At 38.9% G+C, this 26656-nt stretch overlaps 1 protein-coding gene across 3 annotated transcripts in view; it reads right to left on the reverse strand.

The window, feature by feature from the left end:
• The window catches only part of Nalcn (sodium leak channel, non-selective), a 302398-nt gene that overhangs the window by 13916 nt on the left and 261826 nt on the right, over positions 1 to 26656 (reverse strand). For all 3 annotated transcript variants that reach the window (XM_029541616.1, XM_029541615.1, XM_021204107.2), the window contains 13 exons: positions 25043 to 25147; positions 18935 to 19041; positions 13734 to 13854; positions 13552 to 13650; positions 10759 to 10852; positions 10119 to 10225; positions 9844 to 9918; positions 9054 to 9173; positions 6383 to 6451; positions 5331 to 5479; positions 4417 to 4510; positions 2725 to 2857; positions 1958 to 2073 (listed from right to left, as the gene is read on the reverse strand). In XM_029541616.1, the coding sequence (XP_029397476.1) occupies positions 1958 to 2073; positions 2725 to 2857; positions 4417 to 4510; positions 5331 to 5479; positions 6383 to 6451; positions 9054 to 9173; positions 9844 to 9918; positions 10119 to 10225; positions 10759 to 10852; positions 13552 to 13650; positions 13734 to 13854; positions 18935 to 19041; positions 25043 to 25147 (1389 nt within the window). The remainder of the gene's footprint in view (positions 1 to 1957; positions 2074 to 2724; positions 2858 to 4416; positions 4511 to 5330; positions 5480 to 6382; positions 6452 to 9053; positions 9174 to 9843; positions 9919 to 10118; positions 10226 to 10758; positions 10853 to 13551; positions 13651 to 13733; positions 13855 to 18934; positions 19042 to 25042; positions 25148 to 26656) is intronic.

Consider the following 26656-nt stretch of genomic DNA (forward strand, 5'->3'; position numbering starts at 1 on the left):
CTTTGTCTCTGCAACTTTTTCCATGGGTATTTTATTCCCTGTTTTAGGGAAGAATGAAGTATCCACGTGTTGGTCTTCCTTCTTGATTTTCTTATGTTTTGGAGATTGTATCTTAAGTATTCTAGGTTTCTGGGCTAATATCCACTCATCAGTGAGTGCATATCAAGTGAGTTCTTTTGTGATTGGGTTGCCTCACTCAGGATCATATCCTCCAGATACATCCTTTACCTAAGAATTTCATAAATTCATTGTTTTTAATAGCTGGGTAGTACTCCATTGTGTAAATGTACCACATTTTCTGTATCCATTCCTCTGTTGAGTGACATCTGTATTCTTTCTAGCTTCTGGCTATTATGGATAGAGCTGCTATGAACATAGTGGAGCATGTGTCCTTATTACCAGTTGGAACATCTTCTGGGTATATGCCCAGGAGAGGTATTGATGGATCTGCAGGTAGTACCATGTCCAGTTTTCTGAGGAACCACCAGACTGATCTTCAGAGTAGTTGTACAAGCTTGCAATCCCACCAGCAATGGAGGAGTGCTCCTCTTTCTCCTCATCCTCACCAGCATCTGCTGTCACCTGAATTTTTGATCCTAGCCATTCTGACTGGTGTGAGGTGGAATCTCAGGGTTGTTTTGATTTGCATTTCCCTGATGATTAAGGATGTCGAACATTTTCTTAATCTTTTTAAAACAAGTTCTTGTGCATTCCAGGCTGACATTAAACTTAAGGCTGTCAAACTCCTGAGCCTCCCACTTCTGCCTGCTATGTAGTAGGATTAGAGGCAGGAATCAGCCATTCATTTACTTTTCGCATATGTCTTACACACATATCCCGGAAGTAATTTTATACAATATTTTTTTAACATGCCTGGGTTTTGACTGTGACTTGACACATAAAATCTGGTGTGACTTCCTCCATTTGTGGTGTTGTGTTGGTACTAAAAAGAATTCAAAGTCTGGAATTAATTTGGATTAGGGATCCTAACCTTTGTCATTAATACCAATTCAGGGTCACCTCCTCCTTTAGAATGTAAGCTCTGTGGCCATAGGAACCTTGCCATTTGAGAATTGCTTTACCTCAGTGCCTAGATCAGCTTAAGCTTTGGGAAGGTAATAATGAGTAAGAGGTCAAAGAAGAGAGGAAGAAGGGAAGAATATGCAGGATGGTGAAGAGGAGGAAGAAAGGGGAAAGGAAAAGAGGTAGCTGAGAACAAGAAACTTGCCTCTGCTTTGGCTAATTCTAGGAAATATTGGGTAAGCTTATGGTTAAGATCTTTACATACTAACTTAGAAGTAGTTCAAAATAACCAGGTCTCCATGTAATTAATTAATTTTTAGTGGTGCTGGCCATTGAACCCAGGGCTTTCTACATGCTCAACAAACACTCAACCACTGAGCTGCACCACAGACATCACTTGTAACCCCTATGTGTGGTTCATTTAGATGGCTGCTTAAGGTTGTGGCGATAGTAAGTCCATAGCAGGCTTTCCCTCTGAGAGCTGCAATTCCCCTCCTTCTACTTGAGACCAAGGCAGATACCCTTGAAAAGTCCTTTATTTTCTTCCATTGCTGACCTTTTGAAAGTCTAAAGTCCAGGCTCTTCATCGTTGGAAAGGACATGAGGAGAGACTACTATGTCCCCTTGTCCTTGCATACTCACCTGGCACTGCAATGCAACAGTGACAGTTCCAAATTTAGTCTATGTCAATTCTCAGATTCAAGATACTTGAAATGTATCATTTGTTCTCTTTGAGACTGAGCAGGTAAACAATGGCCCACTCTCCTACCCCTAGGTTGAGGAAGATCTTGAATATCCAACTCTCTGTTTACATTTTCCAAGTGCTTGGAGTACAGTGATGTGCCACAACACCTAGTTTTATGTGGTGCTGGGGATCAAACCCAGAATACTATGCATGCTTGGTTAGCAAATAAGCCACACCCACAGTTCCTACCTCTCTTTTATCATCTACCATGTTCCATATAATTTGAAAATGGCGAAGATCATTGTAACTCAAAAGCTGGTCCTCTTCAGTGGAATAAAACAAAGAGAAATTCTCCACAATTATGGCTAGGAAAAAAAAAATCAGATGTTAGACAAATATGCTAATCTGTCATTTTTTAGAAAAAGTAAAACATCTATTATAAATAATAAATGTTATAATTCACAGTATAAAGCCAATTTTTCAAAGTGCTTTCAGTACAGTTTCCAAGCTGGCATGTCTCTCACTTGAACTAAGCTATTTATTCATCACTTGCCTTTCCAAAACATGAGGGTCATGGGCTCAAAGGCACTCTAGTTAGACATTCATGCCAGCTGGCTTTTACTCTTACTTGAGACTTCCAGGGTATTTTTAAGGGCCATATTGGGCCTGGATGTCCCCGCAGCTGGGTGAGCAAAATATATCTTTAAAAACCAAACTGATGTTTCGAGGCTGTGAAAGTAGCCCTCCCTGATTTGTGTTCAGCTCAATCCATGGGAAGAGCTCTTTGGGAATTAATGAGCATAATAAATAGGACAATTCTTGAAACTGCAATCAACTGCCATTTCCATGCCTTTCAAAGGTCTTTTCAGCTCCTGGGTTGAGAGGCAACAATTTATAATTAATGCCATGAAACACCCGCCCCAAGCAATCCAGGATAATTACTTGAAAATTGTACATAATTATCCAAGTACCTGAGTTTGAAGAGATGGAAAAATAATTCCATGAACATCTCTTACCTACAAGCAGATTCAGCATGATGTAGGCGATGATGACATAGAAGGAGCAGAAGTACATAAGTGCCCCTGCATAATTGCCACAGTCTGTTGCCCAGTATGTAAATTCATCTGGAGTACAAAATGGAGGCTGAACCTGTGGGCCAGTGGGGGACATGGAGGGCGATGAGGGGAGAGAAGGGCACAGATTTCTTCTGACTGTAGTACTCAATGAATATATTCTTGACAGTATGGGATGTAGTTAATTTAAAGCCATCAAGCAAAAGCCATATATGTCAGGCATACACATCATTTGCAGCAGAACTCCACAAGACTATTTCATCATGCTATCTATGCTTTTGGTCCTGTAGATGACTCAGTTAAATTGCCATTGATAGAAACAAAATGCAAGTGAACAGGTTGCCTCTGGGACTTAAGCTTCACATCCCACCAACAGACTCTGGGGTCAAACTTTAGGAAGTCAAATAAAGAGGAACTTTAATTTTTTTTTTTAACTTAAGCAATGGATTAATTTGTATGGAGTAGGTTATACATACAAAATTCACATTCAGGTTGTGTAAGGACTAGTCCCCAGTCCCGAGGCACCCAAATGAGATGTTACAGAAATGTATAAGGTTCCGATTATATAAAGCGTTTGCATTCCATGGGACTCATTAAAATTCAAATCTGTCTGTGATACTCTCCTGGTTTCTCTCAACCAGATAACTAGCTTTGTCTTCTGTATTCCCACACACTCTTCTGAGAGCCTATATAGGATTTATTTAATTCTACCTTGGGCTATACCTGATTGGATAAATTTGGTTTTCACTTTTCATGTTTAAAATTCTCTAGACTACTATGTGGTATATTTGTGCCAAGTATTAGGGACAGACTAACAATAAAGACATACTCCTGTTCTCTGACAGCTGACAGTTTAACATCACAGTGTCTAGCACAAGAGGTATTAATTCCATATGGTAATTTAAATTTAATTCATGTTAATTCACATTAAGTAAAAATAAATGTAATGCAAAGCAACTTTTCTGATGCCCTAGTCAGATTTCAGTAGTTCAATACTGAGTTGCATGTGACAGCACATGCTCCCTCATAGAATGTTTGTAGGACATCATTGGTGTCTATGATCTGTGAGAAAGGAGAAAGAAATAAGTTTGACTCTACAGCTCTCTAGAACTATTATGCATGTCCAAACAAGAAATATAGAGATCTGTAGAACATATTACCCACAGTTCTGAGTGTGGGCAAAAATACCTAAAGAAGCAAGCATTAATACCATGACCCAAGGATGATATAGACGTATTGGAAAGAATGCAGGATACCAAAGGGAAGAATGGCTCAGACTACATGACATATGTGCCTTGAGGAACCTTTAGACCTGCAGAAGGCCTTGCACATGGCCCAGGACAAACCAGGGACTTAGTGAGTGTTCAATGAGTGCATTAAATAAATGTCCTTATTTTTATTGCAAAGCTATGAAGGATAAGCAGCAAAGAAAAGTGCTCATTTTAAAATATGACTATAATAGTTTAAGTTATGTTAAGTGAGTATTTTATTCTTTATATCTCGTAATGTCCAAATTACAGGACTAGACAGGAAGAGTATTTTCTTTAATATAAGGTCTTGATGTTAACAAGAATACCATTGGCATGTGCACATGAGTGTACGTTGAGGCACTAACAATAATAAGGGGATATTTACCATACAATCATGCATTATCTTGTTCCAGTCTTCACCTGTGACAATTCGAAACAATACAGTAATGGCTTTGCCAGCTGAAGAAAAATTGGCATGCCTAATTTAAGAAAAGAAAACAGAATGAAGATTTCATGACTTGTCATTGTCTTGAAGCACTATTAGTGGTCACCACCCAAACATGTGGCATTTGCAAACCTGGTTGCCAGGTTCCTGTTACCAAAGCTTAAAACTTTTCTGTTGCCATCTCCACTTTCCTGCAAGTATAGATGCCTGACAAGTCAAAACTTTCACAGGGTCATCAACTTATTGGCTTTGAACTGTAACAACTGAGTTCTTACTTTGACTACTAAGAAGTGATTCCTCTACTTGGGTCATAGAAAGATACTTAGCCATGTGCCAAATAAACCACCTACAAGTGAGACATTTGTACATGTTTTGTTGTATTTTAACTTTTAAGAGAACAACACCAGATGCTTTTATAATGTGTAAGATGAGGTATTGGAAATACTTTTTTTCACAGCAGAGTGATTTAGTAGGTTCTAACTTTCTACACTTTGCTGAAAAAGAAATTCATCTAAAAACTGTTTTAACCTCTCTCGCCAAAAGTAATATAGCATTTCAGAGAGATATATGGGTAGAAAAATACTGAAATCAAGAGTTGTTATTCTTGACAGTGGGTAGAATTATAAAACCTTTTTGTTTGTTTTTTGCATTTCCTAAGGGTTCTGAAATAAGTATGCTTATCTTTGTCAAATGGAAAATGTCATTTAAAATGTGTATGTTTTATTTTATTTTCCAACAAATTACTTATACTACTCTAAGTCTTTAATAGTCAAAAATAATCCTGTTTGTATTCATGATTTTATTATTAAGACGTCTGCATGGAAAAATAAATAGGAAGACAAATACATGCTGACCTGTTAATGTTCTCTCCATACTTTACGGTACCAAACAGAACAACTCCAGCAAAGGCATAGCACAGCAGCAAGAGAAACATTCCTACGATGATAAAGAAGCTCTTGTACATGCTGACAACCACAGTCAGAAGGAGCATCTTTAATGTCACCTGCAGATGAAGAAGGGTGTGGAATCAGGGCAGATGGAGAAAGACAGGAGGTGGGAGAACAGTCATTTCAAGCTGTAGAGTACCTGGCTGGTGAATAATATATAAGCAGGTTGGCTACATACTGATTCCCAAGTACATCATTTGAAAGTTGTTACCTATTAGATATTAAATCTAAATATTATTCAAAAACCATCTGGCATTGCGAAATCTTATCCATACTTCAAACAGTTCAGTCACTCCAGAGAAATTAATTAAATTAACAACATAAGCTTTTTAGACTTCAATTTCCTCTTCTTTTGCAACCTAGACATCTTTAAAGTCAACACATTATTGGCCTATAGCAAGTAAATTAACTTTTCTCCTACAGACTTCCTAAAAACCAAATGTAATAGTGGTTTAATACTGAATAAACATCAATTGTTAAACCTTCCAATTACATGGATATATGGAGTCCATATGTGAAATAATGCTAATTACAAAATGAAACAATATTTCTTAAAAATGGAGACCAGAGGTGTGTGTTTGTGTGCATAAATGTTAACAAGAAGTACAAATCAACCAAGAATAAGTGAAACTTTATCATCAATTATAAACCTTCTCTGTAATAAAGTTAATTTAAAAACACAAATTAAGTTACGTTAGGAATGACATTGGCTTTTGGTTCCAGATTCAACATGTTTTCTTTCACTTATGGTTACTCAGCAAATATGATTAATAAAATAACAGGAAACATTGTCTAAGATAATTAAGCTACTTATTCAATGCAATATTTAATATTCATTAGTCTTGACTTATGATGTTTAGTACTTTGTTGAATATATCAACTAGGTTGGCTGAGTTCTGTTGGCATCAGTGACTCAATGTTTATGTGACATTTGAGAGAATTCTGCATGATAGACTTACATGCTTTCCACAGATGGAGAAAAATCTAAAGACAATCACACAGGCTCCCATCATGTAGGTGTATGCATTCTGAAATTTAAAGAGAAGACAATTTTTTACAATTTGCACAAACGATCTTGTTATGCTTTTATTTTAAGTATTCTGTGAAGTCTAGTGAATAATTAGTTTAATAAAATGTGAAAACTCCTATAAGAAATTTATCTGAAATAAAGGTACTGAAAAGGTCACTGCAAAAACTCATGAATAAGTATTAGATTTAAAATCAAATCTCAAACAAAACTTTAGGTTTTGTTTTGCTCAACTGAATTCTGTATTTTGAAATTCATTTCACATAAAGCAGTAATAAGCTCTTGTGAGGATAGGGTAAGGAAAGTACAGGGTAGCCATGAAGGGGGTTGGGGCTATATCCAAGCTGGTACAAGTCTTGTCTAACATGTGTGAGGCCCTGGGTTTAATATCTCAACGTATAAACCCAGTGGTGGTGATGTCTGTAGTCCCTACATTTGGGAAGTGGAGGCAGAAAGATCAGAGATTTAAGGTCATCCTTGACATAGTGACTTCAAGGCCAGCCTGGGCTACATGGGGCCTTATAGCCACAACACCAATGCTTGGAGGCAGTTTGTTTTTTGTTTTTTTAAAGTTCAGTTCAATTACCTGTTCATGAATCAAACCATTTTAGAAAAGCACCCCACCCCCAGCTAAGGATCGCATCAGTTTGCTCTTCCAATGTCTGCTTAGGGCCAGAGATCACTCTGTGCCTTCTGATTCACAAGGCTTCTTCTGAGAAGCAAAGATGCCACTGGCCACAGCATAACAACGGTGACATTCAGCTGATGCCAGAGCATGAACATCTCCAGGAGCTGCCTAGCCAAACAAGAAGGGTCCCAGATGGGTCCCTGGGAAGGGGGTCCCCTGAGCTACTTAGTGAGGCGCAAGGACTAAAATGTGGGCACATAGCCTTGTTGGAAGGACAGCTTTCCTTCTCAGCAGTCCACCGCACAATATGGAAAGAACGACTGCTTTTCTCAGACCAGAGGTTCTTCTCGGGGGAAGAACAAAAGCAGTCAAGCAGAAGAAGGAACTTTTTTTTTTTATGGCTCAGAATTTCTTCTGTGGGGATATTTGAGATTAGGCCCACTGTATTTTTCCATTTACTGAGTAGCATTCAGTCAAAGGTTGGTCTAGATAAAGTAAACACAGTTAGAACATGTTTTTCTGCCTTTTCTTTCCATGTCAGTTCAGGATTTATTGTAGACACTTTAAAGTCTTGACATTCTAGACGTTATGACAACCACAGCCCCTGGAATGATGACTGGATAGTTTTTACACGGACCCCAAAGTCCTAGGAAGACTTATGTTTCCACTTCGACAAACCTTGTGTTGTATCATCACATGCGGTGGCTCCTACTTCAGCCACAGAACCTTGCTAATGTTCAGTTCCTACATCCTTTCATCCTAGCTAAGGGTGTCTACAAGGTTCTGTAAATGGATCCCAGTTGCTTGTGGGGAAAATGCCTTCCAGGACCTCCTTGATGAAGCCATTGTCCACTCTTTACTGTTGTCATGGACCATGGGGTCTCCTTCATCTTTCCTAGCATACCCATAGTCCTTATTTGCGAGCACACAGTGAAGATCTGTCTAGCTTTTTAGACTATAATTTTTATTAGTGCAGTGAATATCTTCGTTTTGCATATTGCTTTCTTCTTGATCCTCCCACAGTACTTTGTTCATCATTATGTTCAGATTTTTGTTGAAGTAACTGAACATAGGAGCTTGAACTTGAGCAACTTCTAATGCTGAAGACAATCACTGATTAAAGAAGGCCACTCAATATGTGTATGAATATTGCAGATACATACAAGCAAGTCCCTTTTGATAGGTAAACAGGCACTAGGAATACTGGACACTTCCTGACATGCCTCAATTGTTAAAGACAATGGGAGAATGGGGAACAATGGTAATAGCAACCACTGGGACTATAGAATACTAATGAGATGATGATATTTATAAGTATTTCTTATAAACTGCTGTAATGCTTAGAGCATACATTGTAAGCCAGCATCACATCAGTGAGCATATTTTATTTCCATTGAGCAACACTACTGTAGACTAAGTCTATCCAAATTTCCCAGGGCTAGATCCAGGATTTGGAGCTAGACCTCAGACATATGAAGATTGATGGGTTCAGAGAATCAGTATTAGATGTCTGTGAGAGAATAGTGTCTTGAAGTGTACTTAGGGATCACACTATAGATCTTATATGTGATTTCAGGGGTATGATGGATGCACATTTGGTCTAAAGGTGCAGTCTTCTGATTCTAGCCTGCTATGTGAATTTAGGCAGGTTCCTTCATCTCTGTCTCAGTGTTCTCCTTTGGTAAAATGAAGAGTTAAATGAGACTGTCTTTAAGAGCCTTATTTTAGACTTAGACACTCTAGGTCTTTGAAGATCCAGGATTTGCCTGTGTGAAAAGTGTAGGTATATGGACATGGACATGTCTATGTGTATGCATTTGCAAACCTGTCCCAGGGCTCTCACAATCAAAGCTGGGATTTAGGGAGTTTGACATAATGTCCAAGAGTGACTAGTATGAAATGAAGAGACTGAAAGATGGCTTACACTGGGAAAAAGTGGACTATCAACTAAAGTAAAGTGTAATGATGTGCCTACCAGCAGAGCAAAGTGAAGCACCACCCACACAACACCAAGAGATGTCACCAAGAGATCATATCGGTTTCTTCTGCTTTGCCAGAACCCAGCTGGTGACATTGCTATGATTTTCATTGTAACCTAGAGAAAGCAAGCAAGGAGGGACACAGGGTAAGTGCTTAGGCATGTTTAAATCAGTAATACTCTCTCTCTCTCTCTCTCTATATATATATATATATATATATATATATATATATATATATATATATATATATATATATGGATTCATAGATAAATAGTCATTGCAGATCATTTTTCTACCTTGAGTGAAAAACTGTATTCTGGGGAACATCAGCTAGTTTATAGCAAAATGATAATCCACTTGAATTTCAAAGAAGATTGTATGGCAAATAGATGGGACATGGGGACAACATTTTAAGATAATATTGCCTGGGCTGCTGGCATAGTTACACAGTGTTGTAACCCGAATCACTGAATAGCAGTGGTATATCCTGGGCTGCAAAGATTCAAACTCTGTTACTAGGCAGGCTAATGCTCAGACACAACAATAGGCAGGCAGGAGTGTTTCAGTAGTTAGAAAAATTGGACATATAAAGTGAAGTCTTTATGAAGTTAAGCAGAACATCCAGAAAGGAGATGCCCTAAAAGAATGTGCCCTAGTCATGAAACCTACTCACCAAAGACTGAAAACAAGGAGGCATGGCGCTAGAAGTAGATGCCATCAAAAGGGGTCCTCATTCCCTTTTAATTGTCCCTAGCTTCCCCCAGAGAGACAGACTCATTACTGTACCTCTAAGACAAAAATGAAGGTGAAGACAACCGACATTGTTGCCAAAGGAACTGTCACAGGATCCTCAACATCCCACTGCAACCAAGAGAGCACAAGTTACTGTCAACGTCTACCAGATAGATTTTTCTCTCTCTGCTACTCAGCATATCCACCAGTCTTATTATTACTCATCTATTATTACTAAAGATCAGAGGGTACAAATGGCAATGTTTGCAATGCTCCTGGAAGCACCAGGGATGTGAAATCAATCCAGAAATGTCAAGGAGAAACAATACCTTGACAGATAGCAACACAGACTGGGCCAGAACCAGCAATGCAATTGTCCTCTTAAAAAATGGATGCTGGGTTATGTCATACATTTTAGCTCTAAAACCATCATTATCTGGAAAAAAAAAGAAAGAAAGAAAGAAAGGTTTGGGTGAGGACGCTTTAGACATGGCCAGGTTCACTTTCTTGTCTTTCATATTCTTTAATGTTCATCTTCAAGCCCATTACAGCCTTCCCTTCCAGTTCAATCTATTGTGAACTGCTTTGGATGAATGGCTGGTGCTGGATATCAAAACGACAGCACATAGCACCATCCATATTGAAAGGAGAAGCATATCATTCGATTTCTGGGAGCTTAGTACATTTCCCCCATATATCTAAAAGGCAAACACAAATATATTTTATTTAAAAATTCAGTTTTTTCAGTTTTTTCATTAAGGCTTATTTGGAGAGCACTGAAGCACAGCCTTTGGGTGACTGATTTTAATAGCCTTAAGGAGTGATCAGCAGTTTGGAGTCTGTTTCAATATTAACTTATGCACAACCCCCTAGTGGCCTCACAATTATTATTTTAATTTAATTCTGAGGTTCTTAGAGAAGCAGGAACACTAGTGCCCAACATGAATAAAATCAGAACATCTTTGATACCCGGTCGAGGTGGGAGATGAAGAGGCTGTGCGATCTTCAATCTGCTCTTGAGATCTTCCCATCTTCTCTGATCTACCGTCAGCAGGGCTGTCCCCTTGGAAACAAAGGAAGCAGTGGAGGGAAAAGGAAATGAGCAATGTGGACTGGATGACTTTATAGGCAGGACCAATGTGGGGACCTGAAAGAAAATAGTCTGCAAGAACCATAGTGGTTGGAGAGGCATTGTCAGAATGTGTAACCCATAGTGGTATGCATTCCGACAGGGATGGGTGCATACCTGGGGCACTCGGCAGTCTCCAGGGGTGTGTCATTGAAGACCTGTAACATTTGGACTTGAGAAAATCTCAAGAATGTTTTCTACATACTAGCTGTGGCTAGTTTAGTTTTATAGTAGCCCATCAGTTATTTGGATAACTGCTGGAAGAGGGCATTTTGTCTTTATACATCTTTTTATTTTTAAACAGTTCAATAGGTGCAATTATAAAACTATTTTTAGTGGATAAGTCATAGAATTTTCCTTTTCCAGAGACAAATAGTATGATAATTTGCTAGATGTTATATGGCAGAGTACTTGACAAAAATGCACATAAATGATATTGCTTTGTATTATTCTGCATTCGATTTATTATACATTACAGAGGCAGATATATAATTAGAAAACTATGGTTGAGGGGATCTCACTCTAATTCATTCTGCAGAGATAACAACTGTCCCTTCAGGGACCATCTCCCTAGCTTGTTTTTCAGAATTGTGTGCTTTCTGACTGTGTAAGTACAGAAGAAAAAAGTTGTTTTTAATTTCTAAACTAGCAAGAATTATATCAAGGTCGGAAACACTGCAAGAGTCTGCTCTCTTCCTACCATGTGAGTTCTAGGATTGAACTCAGTTCATCAGCTTGGAGGGAAGTGCCTTCCTTAGAGCCATTCACCTGTGTCCCCCCCCCTTTTTTTCCTTTAAAGATTTATTTATTTCATTTTATATGTTTTGCCTGCATGTTATATTTATGTAAGTTATATGTGCAGTTCCCATGAAGTTTAGAAGAATATGTCAAATCCTCTAAACGTGGAGTTAGAAGTATGTATGTGTGTGTGTGTGTGTGTGTGCGCGCACACACACACACACACACACACACACACTTACATAATTAAAACCTTTTATTTCCAACCAACAAATCAAGTTTGCGATATCTGGAAAAGTGGCTGCTAACTTCTACCTCCCTCTTGGCATCTGTTTGGTCTGGCACATCATAATCCCAAACAAGCTGCAACTTCCTGACTCTTTAGGACATAACTATGGTGTTGGAGGCAAAGAATCCTCAGTAATTCATAGCTATTTCAAGACTGGCAGTTAATTATACAGTTGGTTCCTGTTATTGAGCATTGTATGCTGGGTCACTTATGCTGCTGACTTGTGTGCTTCTCTGGAGCTCAGTCTTGCATCCAGGGACCCCTAACCACTCTGGACTGGCAGTACCTCATCTCTCTGGTAAATGTGCTGATAAGCTCCTTCCTATAGTCTGTAATTCCCAGTGTCTGCTCCACCACATGGTTCAAAGACATCTAAAAGGACACATCTTTCTCTTTCTGCCTGATATTAAACTGAACACGGGAGGGTTAGAGTATCTCATTTATGAACATGCTAAAAGGTAAAATAGAGGGGCTGGGTGACATGATTGCTGCTGCTCTAAGAGACCATTTTTTTTGAGTGTTGGAGTAGTATTGGGGCCAAAGGGGGATTTTAAAATTGTAGTCTTTGGAAGTGAAGTGAAATGCTCATTAGGTGCGCATCAAAGGTGGCAGTTGACTAAGTCAGTGGCACTACACACATTGAGCCTGGGGACAGTGAATGGTATAGTCTCGCATGTAGCCACACAAACTAAAAACCTCTGGCATGAACACATGGGAATCAGTCATCGCTGTGCACAACTGAACAGCAGGTGCTTCACAGGCAAATGGAGTGTTTCACTTTAGAGGTTTTAATGCTCTAACATTAGAAGAATCGCCAACCCTGCAGTCATAGGAAAAATGTCAGACATTGGCCTCGAGTGGTGTTCTAATCCACAAATTGCAGCACCTTGAGAAATGGCAGAAGCTTCTTCTTTATAGTGAATGCTCAAAGCTTATATGGATTTCAGTGTGATTCTGCAGATAGAACTCCCAAGAGACATTTTAACCAGCCTCGTCCAGAACAACAATTGCCAAGGGACACTTCCCTTAAATGTGTGCTCCATAGGAAACCACATTGCTGTTTCTACCCATGAGTTCTCAATCCATCACGAGAGCTGTTAGAACTGAGGCTGCTTCCTGAATTCAGGAAATATGTAAAATTTATATGGATTTTGAAAAATCATTTTAGTCTTTGAACTGTCCTTTACATTTTATATGGCTTCTACCTACCTTATCAAAATTCTGAGTTCATTCACTGAGTGACCCAGAAGCATGCAATTCACATTTTTGTAAAGGCAGTATGGACTGCAATCAGAGCATAACTTGAAACTATCATATTTTAACAACTCACTGTAAATCCTTCCCATCTGAACAATAGGAAATGTGCTTCTCAACGGTGGGGAAATTACTGCTGCCATGAGGGTAAATCTAGCAAGAGAATTATACTCCTAAGTAATGGACCCAAACCACTGCAGTGAGGCAGTTTGCAAAAGAGTTTTATACAGGTTAGTTACATGAGTCACATTACAATTTAATGTGGCTCCATGCCGTGTATGAAACAAAAATTAGCTTAAAGCAAGGGCAAGAACAAAAATTAAGTCTGTGCTATTAATCTAAGAAGACTTACCTTGTTTTCATTGAAGTTAGCAATAACTACACCGACAAAAAGCGTCAGTCCAATCATGCAACCCAGGAATACGAAAACATGAATATAGATTCCATGGATCTGTGTAAATGAAAGATGTTGTTTATCGGACCCAATGGGAACCACCCTGGATGTATTTAGAAAAACCCCATGTGCTTGCTTACCGGCCCCACACGATGAATAATGACATCCCTCACTTCTACCCAGCCTTTCAAGGACAGAACTTCAAATAATGCCAGCATGGCATTTCCCACATTGTCAAAGTTAAAGTTCCGAGGATTTGCCCTGTAATTAGGAAAGAGGGACGTTGGATGAGGGTCCAATGCACCCAGTGGCCCAATGCTTATAGTCATCTTTCTTTCCTCTGTCTCTCCCTCCCTTCTTCCCTTCCTTCTTCCCTCCCTCCCTTTATCCCTCCCTCCCTTCTTCCCTTTCTCTTTTTTCTCTCTCTCTTCTCTCTCTCTTTTTCTTTTTTTGAGACAGTGTTTCTCTATGTAGCCCTGGCTCCCCTAGAACTTGCCTGTAGACCAGGCAGGCCTCAAACTCACAGAGATCTGTCTGTCTCTGCCTCCCAAGTGCTGGGATTAGAGATGTGTTTCACCACTACCCAACCCTATAGCTGTTTCTATTTCTGGGTGTAGACTCTTTTGTCTGGAAGATTGTTGGACCATGTAGCATTCCCTTGCTAAGTTATAGCAGTATGCTAGTATGCCATAAGTTATTATTATGTTCTTTCTGTAATGATGGGTGTTCTCAAATTAAAGCTAAAGGCTCAAATCTAGATCTAGTTCAAATGATGGCACAACCCTCCACCTTGTCTTACAACACCCCAAACTAGAAGCTAAATAACATTAGAGATTTGCATGATGGGGCATTGTGTTCTGGACATGAATTCTGAAGTAGTACAATTCCCTGTATGGTAGGTGTGATGAGAGCAGTGTTTAGTGACTTGTTTTAAATGTCCTTGTGAAGGGTGATGCACTAAGAGGCTCCTAAGGCAAAAGGCACCACTCAGTGCAGTATATTTCCACCACACTCTCTGAGTCTTTTCCTTTTCAGTAACCTTAAGTGCTCTCAGTAGCCTTCTTGTGACACACAATGCACAGTTTCCTTTCTACATCTATTATGGATTCATGATACCTCAAACACTTGGCCCCATCATTCTTCATTTTCTTTTGGGGGAAGGGATGCTCAATCCCATGTTTGTCTCAGTTGTGACTGTGTTTCTTTTTATTATCTGGTGGGTATTAGCTAACACAACACTTCTTCAGTGCCTTCATTCTACTCTCTTTATGTGAGGCTATTTTAAACAATTAAAGATTTGCAAGATTCTTGATACCCATTCGGAGGTTGAAGGACAATAGAGCTCTGAGCAGTTGAATACAATCAGCCCCCTTCTTCCTCCTGTATTAGTTTTCATCTTTTATCCTATGCTAACTTATCTATGAAATTTAACCTTTGTGAAGTCTCACTCTGGAGATGCATTTGGTTCAATATTTTCATATATCTTTTTATTGTTTCTTAACTATAGGGACATTCATGAGATGTGTCTTTATAATAAAGGGGAATATGATGAGAAAGGCTAAGACTACTGCTGGGTTGGTCCTCAGGGCTTGAGGATGATTGACACAGGCATTTGGTACCAATGTAGAAGCTCTAGTCACATATTCACATTTTAGAATTATGATTTATATTTTTGTATGAAAGTACAAATATACTATCTTGGAATTTTGCAATAATCTTTCCTTGGAGTGGGTTTCGATTACATTTCCTATCTCTTAGAGTAGACAGTGCTTGTAAGGACTATGCTTACCCAAAGTTTGCTTGCATAAGGACTTAAAAAAATAAAACCAAGGGAGCTAGCTCTCAGATCCAATGTCAATCTTTCTTACTCATCTGTTTTCTTTATGTAAAAGTGCTTTTGTAGCTAAATTTGCAGCAACTTAAACTACTTTCATGTCCCACATATTTTAGAAGTTAGAAAATGCTAAGAAAAATATTTTTAGGCTAAATCAAGAAAAACAAGACATGGAGTTGAAAGAATATATCATATTTTGAAAAGTAAGACATTTCCAGTTCAGTCATATGAAGTATTTGTTTATGCTGTGCTATCAAAATTGCCAAGCAAGTTTGAAATCTGATCTGTAAGTCCAGAGGGCTTCAGTAAATCCCAAACATAACCTGTCATTGTCATTTCATATGCTGCCCGTGTTTGAATCAGCACACTGTTTAATTTTTTTTCTGGTCTTGTATATTTAAGTCATAAAACTAAGATTGATTCTAACTTTAGAATTTGGTCACTCTTTTGCCTCCTGAAGAACATGGTTCAGGGTCCCTGTGATCATGATAAAGCTAATGGATCCTCCCACAGGGAAGATGAGCACTCTGGGAAATGTGACCTAGGCTGCCCCTGGCCTGTTCCCATTGTTCCATTCCTACCTTCCTCCTCTGACTCCTCCTTTCCTACCTACTTGTCCCTGGCCTCTTCAGACACTCCAGAAGAGGGCACTGGATTCTATTGCAGATGGTTGTGAGTTACCATGTGGTTGCTGGGAATTGAACACAAGTCCTCTGGAAGAGCAGTCAGTGCTCTTAACCACTGAGCCATCTCTAGGCCCAAGAGACTTTCTTAATTATAATTTAGCTGGAATGAAAATAATTTTTTTTCAGCTTTTAACTCTCACCAGATAAAAGAAGGAACATTTAAAAAGTGTTATAACTACTGTTGGCATTTACTAAATTGAAGAGTTTTTGTTTTACAATGAATGAATCCAAGGTACAATCCAGGACAAATGGGCAAAGATTTATGTAATGATGTCCAAATGACACACTTATATTTTTGCTTGGGGTTTAAAAATGTTGAATTTGACATCATCCCCCAGTAATAATGCAATATTATATTTAAACTAAAGTTGATTTTAAAAGCCACATACAGTAGGCTTTATGGACAAGTTGAGTGGAGCACAGTACAACTGGGTGCATGTTTGTTTGTCTCTACACACTGCCTTGCCGGGAGCTCTGGCTCTCATCCTGACATCTTGAGAGGCTACAAGGCTTTTTGATTTTGTCATAAGGTGAGATAGAACCTTTCTTGTGGGGATGTGGTGTTCAAAGCATTTGATCTAGATTTCACATCCCAGTTACCTCAAGGTCAGTAAAGAATGTTAGGGATATTCTCTATGTTCCAGAGCCTTGTGGAATCATCATCAGTTCACCCGATCTAAGTACCTTATTGTGATCCATCACCTTGCTCACACAAGGACTAAAATCCTGAGAGTAAATGAATGAGGGATGAGTGCTATGGTGTCCCCACTTCTCACTTGCTTATGCCTACTTTCATTGGAACAGGGAAGCCACCATATTGCCTTTTCCCACAATTTTCTCCTCTTTCTGCCTTTGACTAACTGGTGTTGCATAGTCTCTCCTCTAGACTGTTAGCTTTTCAATGGTGTTTATCAACTGATCAACCGTCCTTTTTATATTTCAAATTTCCTATTAGTACCCTGCGTTTTAAAACAAGAATGCTTGATTGCATTTTTTCTGTGGCGAGTCTCAGCTCCTGCACCTGAGAAACCCACCAGGGCTTCTCACACCTGGTTTGTGAAACATACCAGGGCTTCGTTCAGTGGAACCTTGCTCTCCCTAGCATATAGCCCCTTGTACCAGAGTTCTATACAAGATGGTCCAGACCAGGTGGCTCTCAGCAAGGACCACATCATCTTTCAGGTAAATGAGACAGTCTGCTTTACCATATGTGGAAAGGCCTGAAGCCTCTCGCTGTTTTCTCAAGCTCTTAATACTAAGGGTCCTAACAATGGTTCTCATTTGACTTGGATGGGGAACACCTTGGCCTTTTCACAGTGAGAAGTGAGGGCACCATAATACTCTCCTCCTGACTCATTTACTCTTAAGTTCTTATGTTTGTGTGAGTGGGGTGATGAAGGGTGATATGGTCTTAGTAAGTTCTGGGGAGTTGCTGTCTTAAGAATTAAGATCAGCTTTGAGGCCTTAGCCTAAATCCCAAAACATCAGGAGAAAAAAAATCCTATTTGATATCTTGGTATAAATAAGTTATTTATGGTATAATGAATTTTCGTCTCACAAAAATAAACCTTTTATGCCTCTTCAAATTTTCATTTTAATGTAAATTAGACCACTTTTATAGGTGGGTATTGGGATAACACTTTCCCTATGAGTTAAATCCAAATCCCCCTTCTCCATGCTCAAGCCCTATACCCTAAATTAACTGTTTTCCACAGTTGTTGGGTGTTTAAAAAAAAAAAAGACCCAATAGCAATCATATTGAATTGCTCATAAAAGTGAATTTTATATTAGAGAAACGCCAAAGCAATATAAAAAAATGAGTCAGGGCTATATCTAGGTGAAATGTTATTCCTTTGAAAAAGTTTTGATGAGTAGAAAAGAAAGTCACTTATGACAAAAACAGGGTTTCTGTGGCTCACTTATTAGTCTAAGAGATAAAAAGAAAATTTGAAAAGGTAGTCAAAAGGTCAAGTGAAGTCGATAGAATACTGGGTTTATCAATGAAGCAGAAAATTCTATTCATAATCATTAATACACAGATGAGAAAGAAGGTACTGAGGAGGTCCCACCTTGGGTTGGAAATATTATAAAACTCATTTCCCAGAAAAATCGATTTTAAGAAAATAAATGGGTCTAATCAACTATGATACAGAGTATTCATCTCCAGTATTTCTGCAGTGAAGATCCATCAGTGTGAATGGGTTTTGTAATTGAAGTAGCTTTATGATTTAGAGTTCTCAGTAACAGTTATGAGGACATTGGCCCCTCCTAAAGATACAAGCTCAGAATGAGTTCAGCTTCAACATGATCAGAGAGCTTCCTTTTTAAAGCCTCATTCATTTTTAAAGTGATTTGAATCCAGATATATATTTTAATTCATTTTTAAAAAGTATTATTTCCTTAGTTTCACAAATAAACATGAGAGTCTGCGTACTGCTTGGTTCTTATTGGTCTTTAAAAAAATGCTATAACCCAGAAGATGGCCTAGTCGGTCATCACTGGGAAGAGAGGCCCCTTGGTCTTGAAAACTTTATAAGCCCCATACAGGGGAATGCCAGGGCCAAGAAGTGGGAGTGGGTGGGTAGGGGAGCAGGGCAGGGGGAGGGTATAGGGGACTTTCCGGATAACATTTGAAATGTATATGAAGAAAATATCTAATAAAAAATTGAAAAATGCTATAACCCAATACCTTTTCCTATATTATTTAAATCAATTTAATATTTTAAATAGAATTAGTTTAGTCTCATACAAAATTATGCTGATTTAAACCCCAAAATGATTAAGTGTAGCATTCCTTAGGGCAAATTTCTAACAAGCTTACCAAACACGGGGCACCCAAAATCCAGGTTTTTTCTCTCCAGGTCTTAGTTTTAAATTTAAGTTCTTGGACACACTTACATTAATTCTGAAGATGCCATTACAGTCTTCCTAAAGTAGGAAAAAGAAAGGAAGAGGGGACCTGGTCAGAAAGTGAACTCAGAGAAAAGACAGGAGTCATCTTATGTATTCTATGCCTCTTAATGGAGGTGAAAGCTGATGCAGGCAAAGAGTCTAAATGCAAAGAAGTCACAGAAGTGGCCAAGAAAGATGCTCATTAACATAGGCCACCAGAGAAACTCAACTCAAACCTGCTGTGAAGTATTCATTCATACACACTTAGAACTCTACAGTGAAGAGTTAACAGAGCAAGTGCCAATAAAGCTGTGGAGAAAAGGGACCACCATTCTTAGAACTGCTACACATCAAAGGGTAGGTAGGAATGGTCAGTGTGCTGCAGCCTCTGTTGGAAATGATCTTGCCTTCCCTTCAGCAGCTGCATAAACAGTGCATGCTATGCTTTGGACATGGTTTCAGTAGTTCCCAGAGTGTACAGTGAGGAAAAAAAAGAAGGCCCTAAAGAGCTAAGACCTGGCGTTAGGTGGTTAGATCAGTGGCAGGGTGCTGTTTTCACGGATGTACATGCTAGCTAATTCCTGACATCTAGTTCTGACAACAAAATGTCGTGTTATCATAATCTATGTTATCATAAATGACCACAGCATTTTCCCAGTCTCTGGCTTGCTGTCTTACTCTCGGATGTCTCTCTTACACATACTCTCACTATGTCATCTGCCTCATATAACTAGTCAAGAGGGCCCTGACCAAAGGTTAAACAGATGGAGCTTAGGGGACTCTTAGTTCCCATATCTGTTGTCAAGTAAACCCTTCCTCTTTAAAAAAAAAAAAAAAAATTAACACCAGGTATTTTGTTGTGGCCAGACTATTATATGATCCAGAAAACATGTTTATAAAAAGAAAAAAATCTGTTACATGGATGTCTATGCTGGTGATGTTCATAATAGCCAGAAGGTAGAAGTGCAAATGCCCATCACTGGATACACAAGAACAAATTATGCTGTATTCATTCACACAGTGGACTAGCCAGAGCAAGGGACGGAATACTGATATATAATATACATTGATGATCACTGTAAACACAGAAATACTAGGTTTAAAAGGAAAGTCACAGAAGACAGTGTATTATATGATTCTATCCACATGAAGGTCTAGAACAGGAAATTACTAAGGAAATAGCGGCCAGTTAGACTGGAGGTAGAACTGGGGCGAAGGGATGTGGGGGGCAGTAAGTATGTACATGGAGTCTTTCTGTAATGATGCAAAAGTGACCACACTGTCTGGTTTAGAGCTCTGGACATGCCAAAAGCTGTTTAGCAGCACACCGTAATAGGCTGAATTGTGCAACATTTGTCCTAGGTCTCAATAAAGAAGCTGTTAAAAGAGTTTATAAAGGAAAAAAAAAAACATAAGTTTTGATTCATTTTCTGTCCATTCTCCCTTTGATTATTTTTGGCTAGGGTTATTTTTTGAGCCCAAACCTGAGTTTGGCAAAATATTTTATCATCATTCAACTGTAAAATATATCATAGTTCTCCACATCTAATCATGGGTTAGCGTGTTACTCCTCTGCACCATAATCTAGGAATGGTCTTAGTTTTCCTTCTTCCTTGTGAACCATGTCTCCATTATTCATGTGTGTGCAAGTTTGTCTGTGTGTAGAGACCATAAGGTAACATCTGACGTCTTCAATCATTCTTCTTATTTTTTGAGATTTGGTCAGTAACAGAATGTGGAACTAAGCAAGTATGCTCCTCCATCTGGCCAGAAAGCACTGGGTCTTTTCTTATCTCTGCCTCCCCTGCTCTGGGATTATCAGAGCAGGATTTCTGAGCCTAGAATTTACATGGGAGTTAGGGTTTGAACCCAGGCCCTCATTTTTCATGGCAAGCACTTTACCAACTAAAGCTGTTACCCAGCTCCTCACATCCTATTCTTTTCTCAGCTTAGTTAATGACACGATTACTTCTTTCTGGATCATCAGCGATATCCTTTAAAATAAAAAGTACTACTTTTGACCCAAGTAACTAAATATTAAAAATAATGGGAAGGAAATTTTACCTATAATTGCCCTGAGAAACACACAGTTGAATTTTTGCTGTATATTCTAGTCTTTTTTCCCTATGCATACACGGGGTCATACAGTTTTTATCTTTTCATTCTTTTTAGCTAAAAATATACTGAAGTTATCTTTTCATAGTCTTATCTATTCATCTACCTCATTATTTTTAAGGGTTGTATTGTAGTATATTATATAGAGGCCCCACAATGCATTTGGCCTTACTGCCCTTTCCAGTTTTGTCTTTCTGAGCCCACCTTTCATCACATAAGGCATCCTGGTAGCCTAGCTTAAAACACAGCATGTGGGGCCAAGATGCCTCAAGGTGAATCAGTTTTCCTACATATTACATGAGTGGCCTGTTGCATGGCAGTTTCCTCCATTACCTTGAAGAGGTAGAAGGAGTCCCATGAGACTCAAGAGATAAACAAAGAAGAACAAAAACCTGGAACACTGCCCAAGGACCCTCCCTTGCAGCACACAAAGGAGTAAACAGTAATGGGAGGAGACAGGCTATCTCAGCTTCAGAGGGAAGATTTAGCTGAGATTTCTCAGATTGTTGAGCTGGCTGCAAGATGTGCAGAGAGTTCCAGAGTTGTGGTTTTCTTGAGTTTTTGTTGAGGTGGACTTTGTGGTGATGTAACTGCTTTTTAGTCATTTCTGTTCCTTGCATGTAACTGGTCACTCATACTCCTGTTAGTGACCCCGATAAAAACTTACTGGTTCACCAAGGTGGACACTGGTGCAATCATTACTTTGGCTTGTCATTAGTTCCCTTTCTAGGGTGTGTGTGTGTGTGTGTGTGTGTGTGTGTGTGTGTGTGTGTGTGTGTGCATTTTGCATCTCTTGCACTATATCTTCCACAAATTATTTAATTATTCTGTACTTGTTTTCCTCATTCATACTATATGGGTAACAAAACTAGTCTGAGGAACAGCACTGTGTACTCTGTGAGAACTAAGAAGTGCCCGATTCCTCTTCCAAACCTTTCAGGCTTCTTGTTTCTCATCTAAAAACTTCCCTACTTGTCATCACTGTCTGCCAATCAGGACCTTGTAAATCTCAAATTTAAATTTCTGGTCCTTTTTTTTTTTTAATTTCATCAATGTGGAAGGGAAAGGAAGTTTACGTCTGAGACTGGTGTAGACACTTTGCATAAGGAGGCCAGTTTTGTCTTCCTAATAGAGTCTTCTGTGTGAGAAGTGTTCTAGGGGAGGAAACAGATTGGGAAGGAAGAACCAACTAGACCACGCCCTTGCATTTACTACAGTGGGACTGGGATCTGGGAGCCCTGATTTCAAGCTTCATGTTCCTGTTTTGACTTTCTTCGGTCCTGTGACCACTTGGCAGGTTTAGCATCCTTCTTCATTCTACTTCCTCTGTTTGGGAGGGCCTTTTCCTCTTGGTGTAGATCCTCCTCACTTCCCAAGCCATGCTATTGTGGTTGCTCCCAGTTGGAAGTTTTCCACACTGAAATATGATGGCGCTTGACTTCCACTCCTCATATTCTCTGTAAGTGCTGGTTTTATATTATGGTCACTTGAGCATGAGACATGCATTTTGATCAGACAGAAAGTTCTACAAAACCACAGTGATTGCCGCTAGTTTCCTGTTCTGTTGTACCTGTCACAGGCCTTAGATAAAAACAAAGATTTAGAAAATATTTATGCAAAACTTTCCTCGGATTTCATTTATAAGGCTTTAGTGACTAAACTCTGGGTTCTACATCTGTCTGCACTGATCCAAAGACACCTGCTGTCAAGTTTCCTGAACAGAAGCAGAGAAAGAAGTGTTTATGTAACTATGAGAAAATAATAATTTTCCCCAATTAGAAACTATGCTCTGAACAACCCAATCCTCATTCCCTTTAAGCTCCCTTTAAATGAGCTTAAATATTGGTGTATCCAGCTCCTTTTTGGCCTTTTAGAAAAAATGAGCTAGGCTGGCTGGTAAGATGGCCCAATATATAAATATACTTTCCTGAAGACCTGATTCACCATGCAAGGGGAGAGCTGAACCTCAAAGGTGTCTTCTGATCTCTATACCTAGGCATGGCTTATGTGCACCAGCTTATGACTCTCTCCTCTCTCTCTCTCTCTCTCTCTCTCTCTCTCTCTCTCTCTCTCTCTCTTTCATACACACTTGAAAATACTCACAATAACAGGTAAAATGTAAAAAGTAAAAAGTTTTTAAGAAGATAGACTGAAATTCTGAGACAGAAGACTGAAATTCTGAGACAGAATTGATGTTCCACTTTGACCACATGGTGTTCTTGGATTTGGCCACCTACTCTAGAATTGGTAAAGATGTAAGGAGAAAGCACTTCTCATAACTATTCCACTCATCCTTGTGGATGCTGCTGTACTGCACAATGGTTGTATCCTTAAGCTTCAGCCTCTCATAGACCTCATTGTTCCCTTCAAGATGAAAAAAGGCATCTTTTCTGTTTGCTCCTCTACAGAGAGCTCTCCATCCCACCCCCCCACGAGTCATCAGTCCTCAGCTTGGGCTGGGGCTGGGTGTGAGTACATAATAGAACATCATGATACTCTGAGGCCATCATTAATACGGTGAGTCACCCAGGATTCCTACGAAGCTTCAACTTGAAATGTTGTTATTATCTTTCTGGCTTCTGCTCAGTGTGAGTCTAAAATAACTCTTGATCCTTACATAAGCCTGTGGACAAATGCGTCAGATCTTTATTAATTTATTCATTTGATGTTATGGTGTGTTATAACCTTTGTTCCTTGCAATGTATTCTCAGGTTCACGGAAGTCTTTGGAATGTCTTACTCTGTGACACATCTGAAATCTTCTTATATCAGTGTACCTTATAACATATTTTGACTGTTCTTGATAATAACCAGAGAACTTATAGTTTTTTCATCTCACATTAGCCATATTCGTTAACTAATTATAATGCTAAAGTTTAGTCCTAGTAGGCCTTTGGGAAATATATATGTTAGTGGAATGAAAACATCATTTTATTTGGATGAGAGAGAAAATAATTTTGCTAGTTATACAATAACAGTATTTGGCTCACTTTATTAATCTACTTGTTACATTAAAAAGAATCGTTAAAAAGAATCTCAAGAGAGGGACATGGGAAGTCAGAGTAGAGATGAGCTAACATTAATCAAACAGTGTCCTTTTATTTTCTATTAGATCTCATGAAACTACGTTTCCTAGCCTTACTTCGTGCATGGTAAGGCTCTTTCCTTGGGAATATGGTTGAAATGATATGGGCCCAAAGTCCTTTATGAAAGAGTTGGTACCATCCTCTTATCTGCCACCTAAGTGAAGATCTAGTGAAGGGTAGATTCACCAGGAACTCAAGTACACCTTTAGTTATCTGGAGAAGAGCTGTGTAGCTTATCCAAAAATCAATACATATACACCATTATGTAATGCTACCAGGATAGGAGGCCATTGTAGCTAATTTCCACTTATTGGCACTGACTGAAGAAAGAAAACACAGTGAGCTTATGTAAGGTCAGATCTTTGTTGGGAGCCTTGTAGGCTGTCACAAAGGGGATGCCACTGATAGTGACTAGTGAATATGTAACACTGATTTTCTCATGGAGAGGATGCCAAGAGTGAAAAGGGAGTAAAAGGGGTGTGGTTTCTCAGAGACAGGGGAGGGTATCCTGGGTGGCTTTAGTGTCATTTACTAGTGAGTCTTACATGATCAGAGGGGTGGGATCAGTTAAAGAGAAGATTCTGAAGCTCTTAATAGTAAACACCTTAAATTCTGGGTGGACACGCCCATTTTCAGCGACAGTGTGGTGATTGGCTCTAGGTCAGGAAGGAGGAGGAGTTTCTGAGATTGTATTTAGAATCTTACAGACCTTCTACCAGGAAGAGACATATTTTGTGCGTACAGCAAAAAAGGAATTTTTTGGGAGAGAGCAAATGGATTCCTGTCAGCTACTGGCATACATGCATTCCAAGCAATAGACAGTTGGGAAGATCTTACCCTTCTGATAATGTTGGGGTCATTGCACTTGGCTAACTTTCCAGCAAAGAGCTGAACCCCAAAGCTTGCAAAAACAAGCATTAACGTCAACAACAGAATGGAGACCTGAAAGAAATTGATGGAAAAGTAAATCTCTTGGTGAAAGTTAAGAACTGGTTTAAACAGTGATTTTTAAAAATGTATTTAAATCCTATTGTATAAAATTCTTGTTTGCTTGATTTTCAATGATATCTTCTAACTTCTCCACCATGGGCCACTCATTCATCTTAAAACGGCAAAAGGATAGAACTAACAACAGGTTTTACATTTTTAAAATAAAATTATACAACTTTCATGAAAGAGAATGAAATAAGGCATCTATGTATGATTTTTAAAATCGGTACTTTTTTTTAAAGAACAAGGGAAAATGTTAAAAATTTTCCGTTGTATTCCATTTGTCAATGGACTCACTTCCTTACTAACTGAGCATAAATTGGAGAGATAGTGGCTTTGCTTTCTTGTGAGCATGACACTGGTGATGGGGAAAGTCTATGCACTATGATACAATCTATTAATTGTCTTGGGCTCCCTCTGCTGGCTACTTTCTTTGTCTCAGCAGAGAAAAGAGGTAAAAGGTTAAATTTGCAGCTACCACATAATCAAGCTGCATGGATAATCTAACCAGATGTTGTAAGCACTGTAAAGCTGTTCAGAGGCCTCCTCAGGAGAAAGACACAGTGAGATTCCCTTCCAAACCCCATCAGCGGCCCCAAGACTTGTGTAAGTGACTGCCTGGTGTGGTAATAGTGTCTTTTCCTTCTCATGAATTCATGTGAAAAGCCACAGAGCTACAGTTTATGCAAAGGAAACAGGGCATTTTAAACACATATTTAAAAGTATGAATAACTACACACTTTGGCAACATCACAACATAAATGCCAAATGCTTTCATAGTAACTAAAACAGCAGCTGAGCTAACACTGTTTCTAGAAAATAAGCTCTCAGACATTCCCTGTTCCTCAGACACCAGCAGGAATCATCCACAATCAAAACAATTGTGTGATCTCTCTTCTGGGGAGGGGGAAGATCTTTCTGAAATAGACTCTGAGCAACGAAACTCTTAATTTGTGTTTTATCTACAGCCCTGTCCTTAGAAGAACTATCATATGCTATCATAACACATCCTATCTTCAGATGCTTGCCCATCTGAAGATCATGTTTCCCCTTGAATCACATTTTACGTGTTATGTGCTGCTTATCAAGGCTGTTGAAAGTAAGGTATACCTATATGCTATGTTTCTAAATGTTGTTTTGTTAATAGTTCTAAGATGAACAAATTCTATTTTCCATGCTCAACAGGACACCCAGAAATCAAAAGCAATATTTTTCAAACTCATTCATGAATTAGATGGGATTGAATCATCTTATCCTTAATGTTTCAATGGAGAAGGGAAATTCCAGAGTAGAAATTGAGGTCAAGTATGGAATAAAAAAATGTATCTTAGTTCTCTGGGTTTGTCATGCAATGTGTCTATAGGCAGTCCTTAGAATGAAGTAAATCAGCATCAGTGGGTGAATTTTCTCAATGAATTTTTCCTGCCTCCTTTCTAACACTCTGGCATTGAACAGAACTAA

The sequence above is a fragment of the Mus pahari genome, chromosome 8, assembly GCF_900095145.1.
Source record: "Mus pahari chromosome 8, PAHARI_EIJ_v1.1, whole genome shotgun sequence".
NCBI classification, from domain to species: domain Eukaryota; kingdom Metazoa; phylum Chordata; class Mammalia; order Rodentia; family Muridae; genus Mus; species Mus pahari.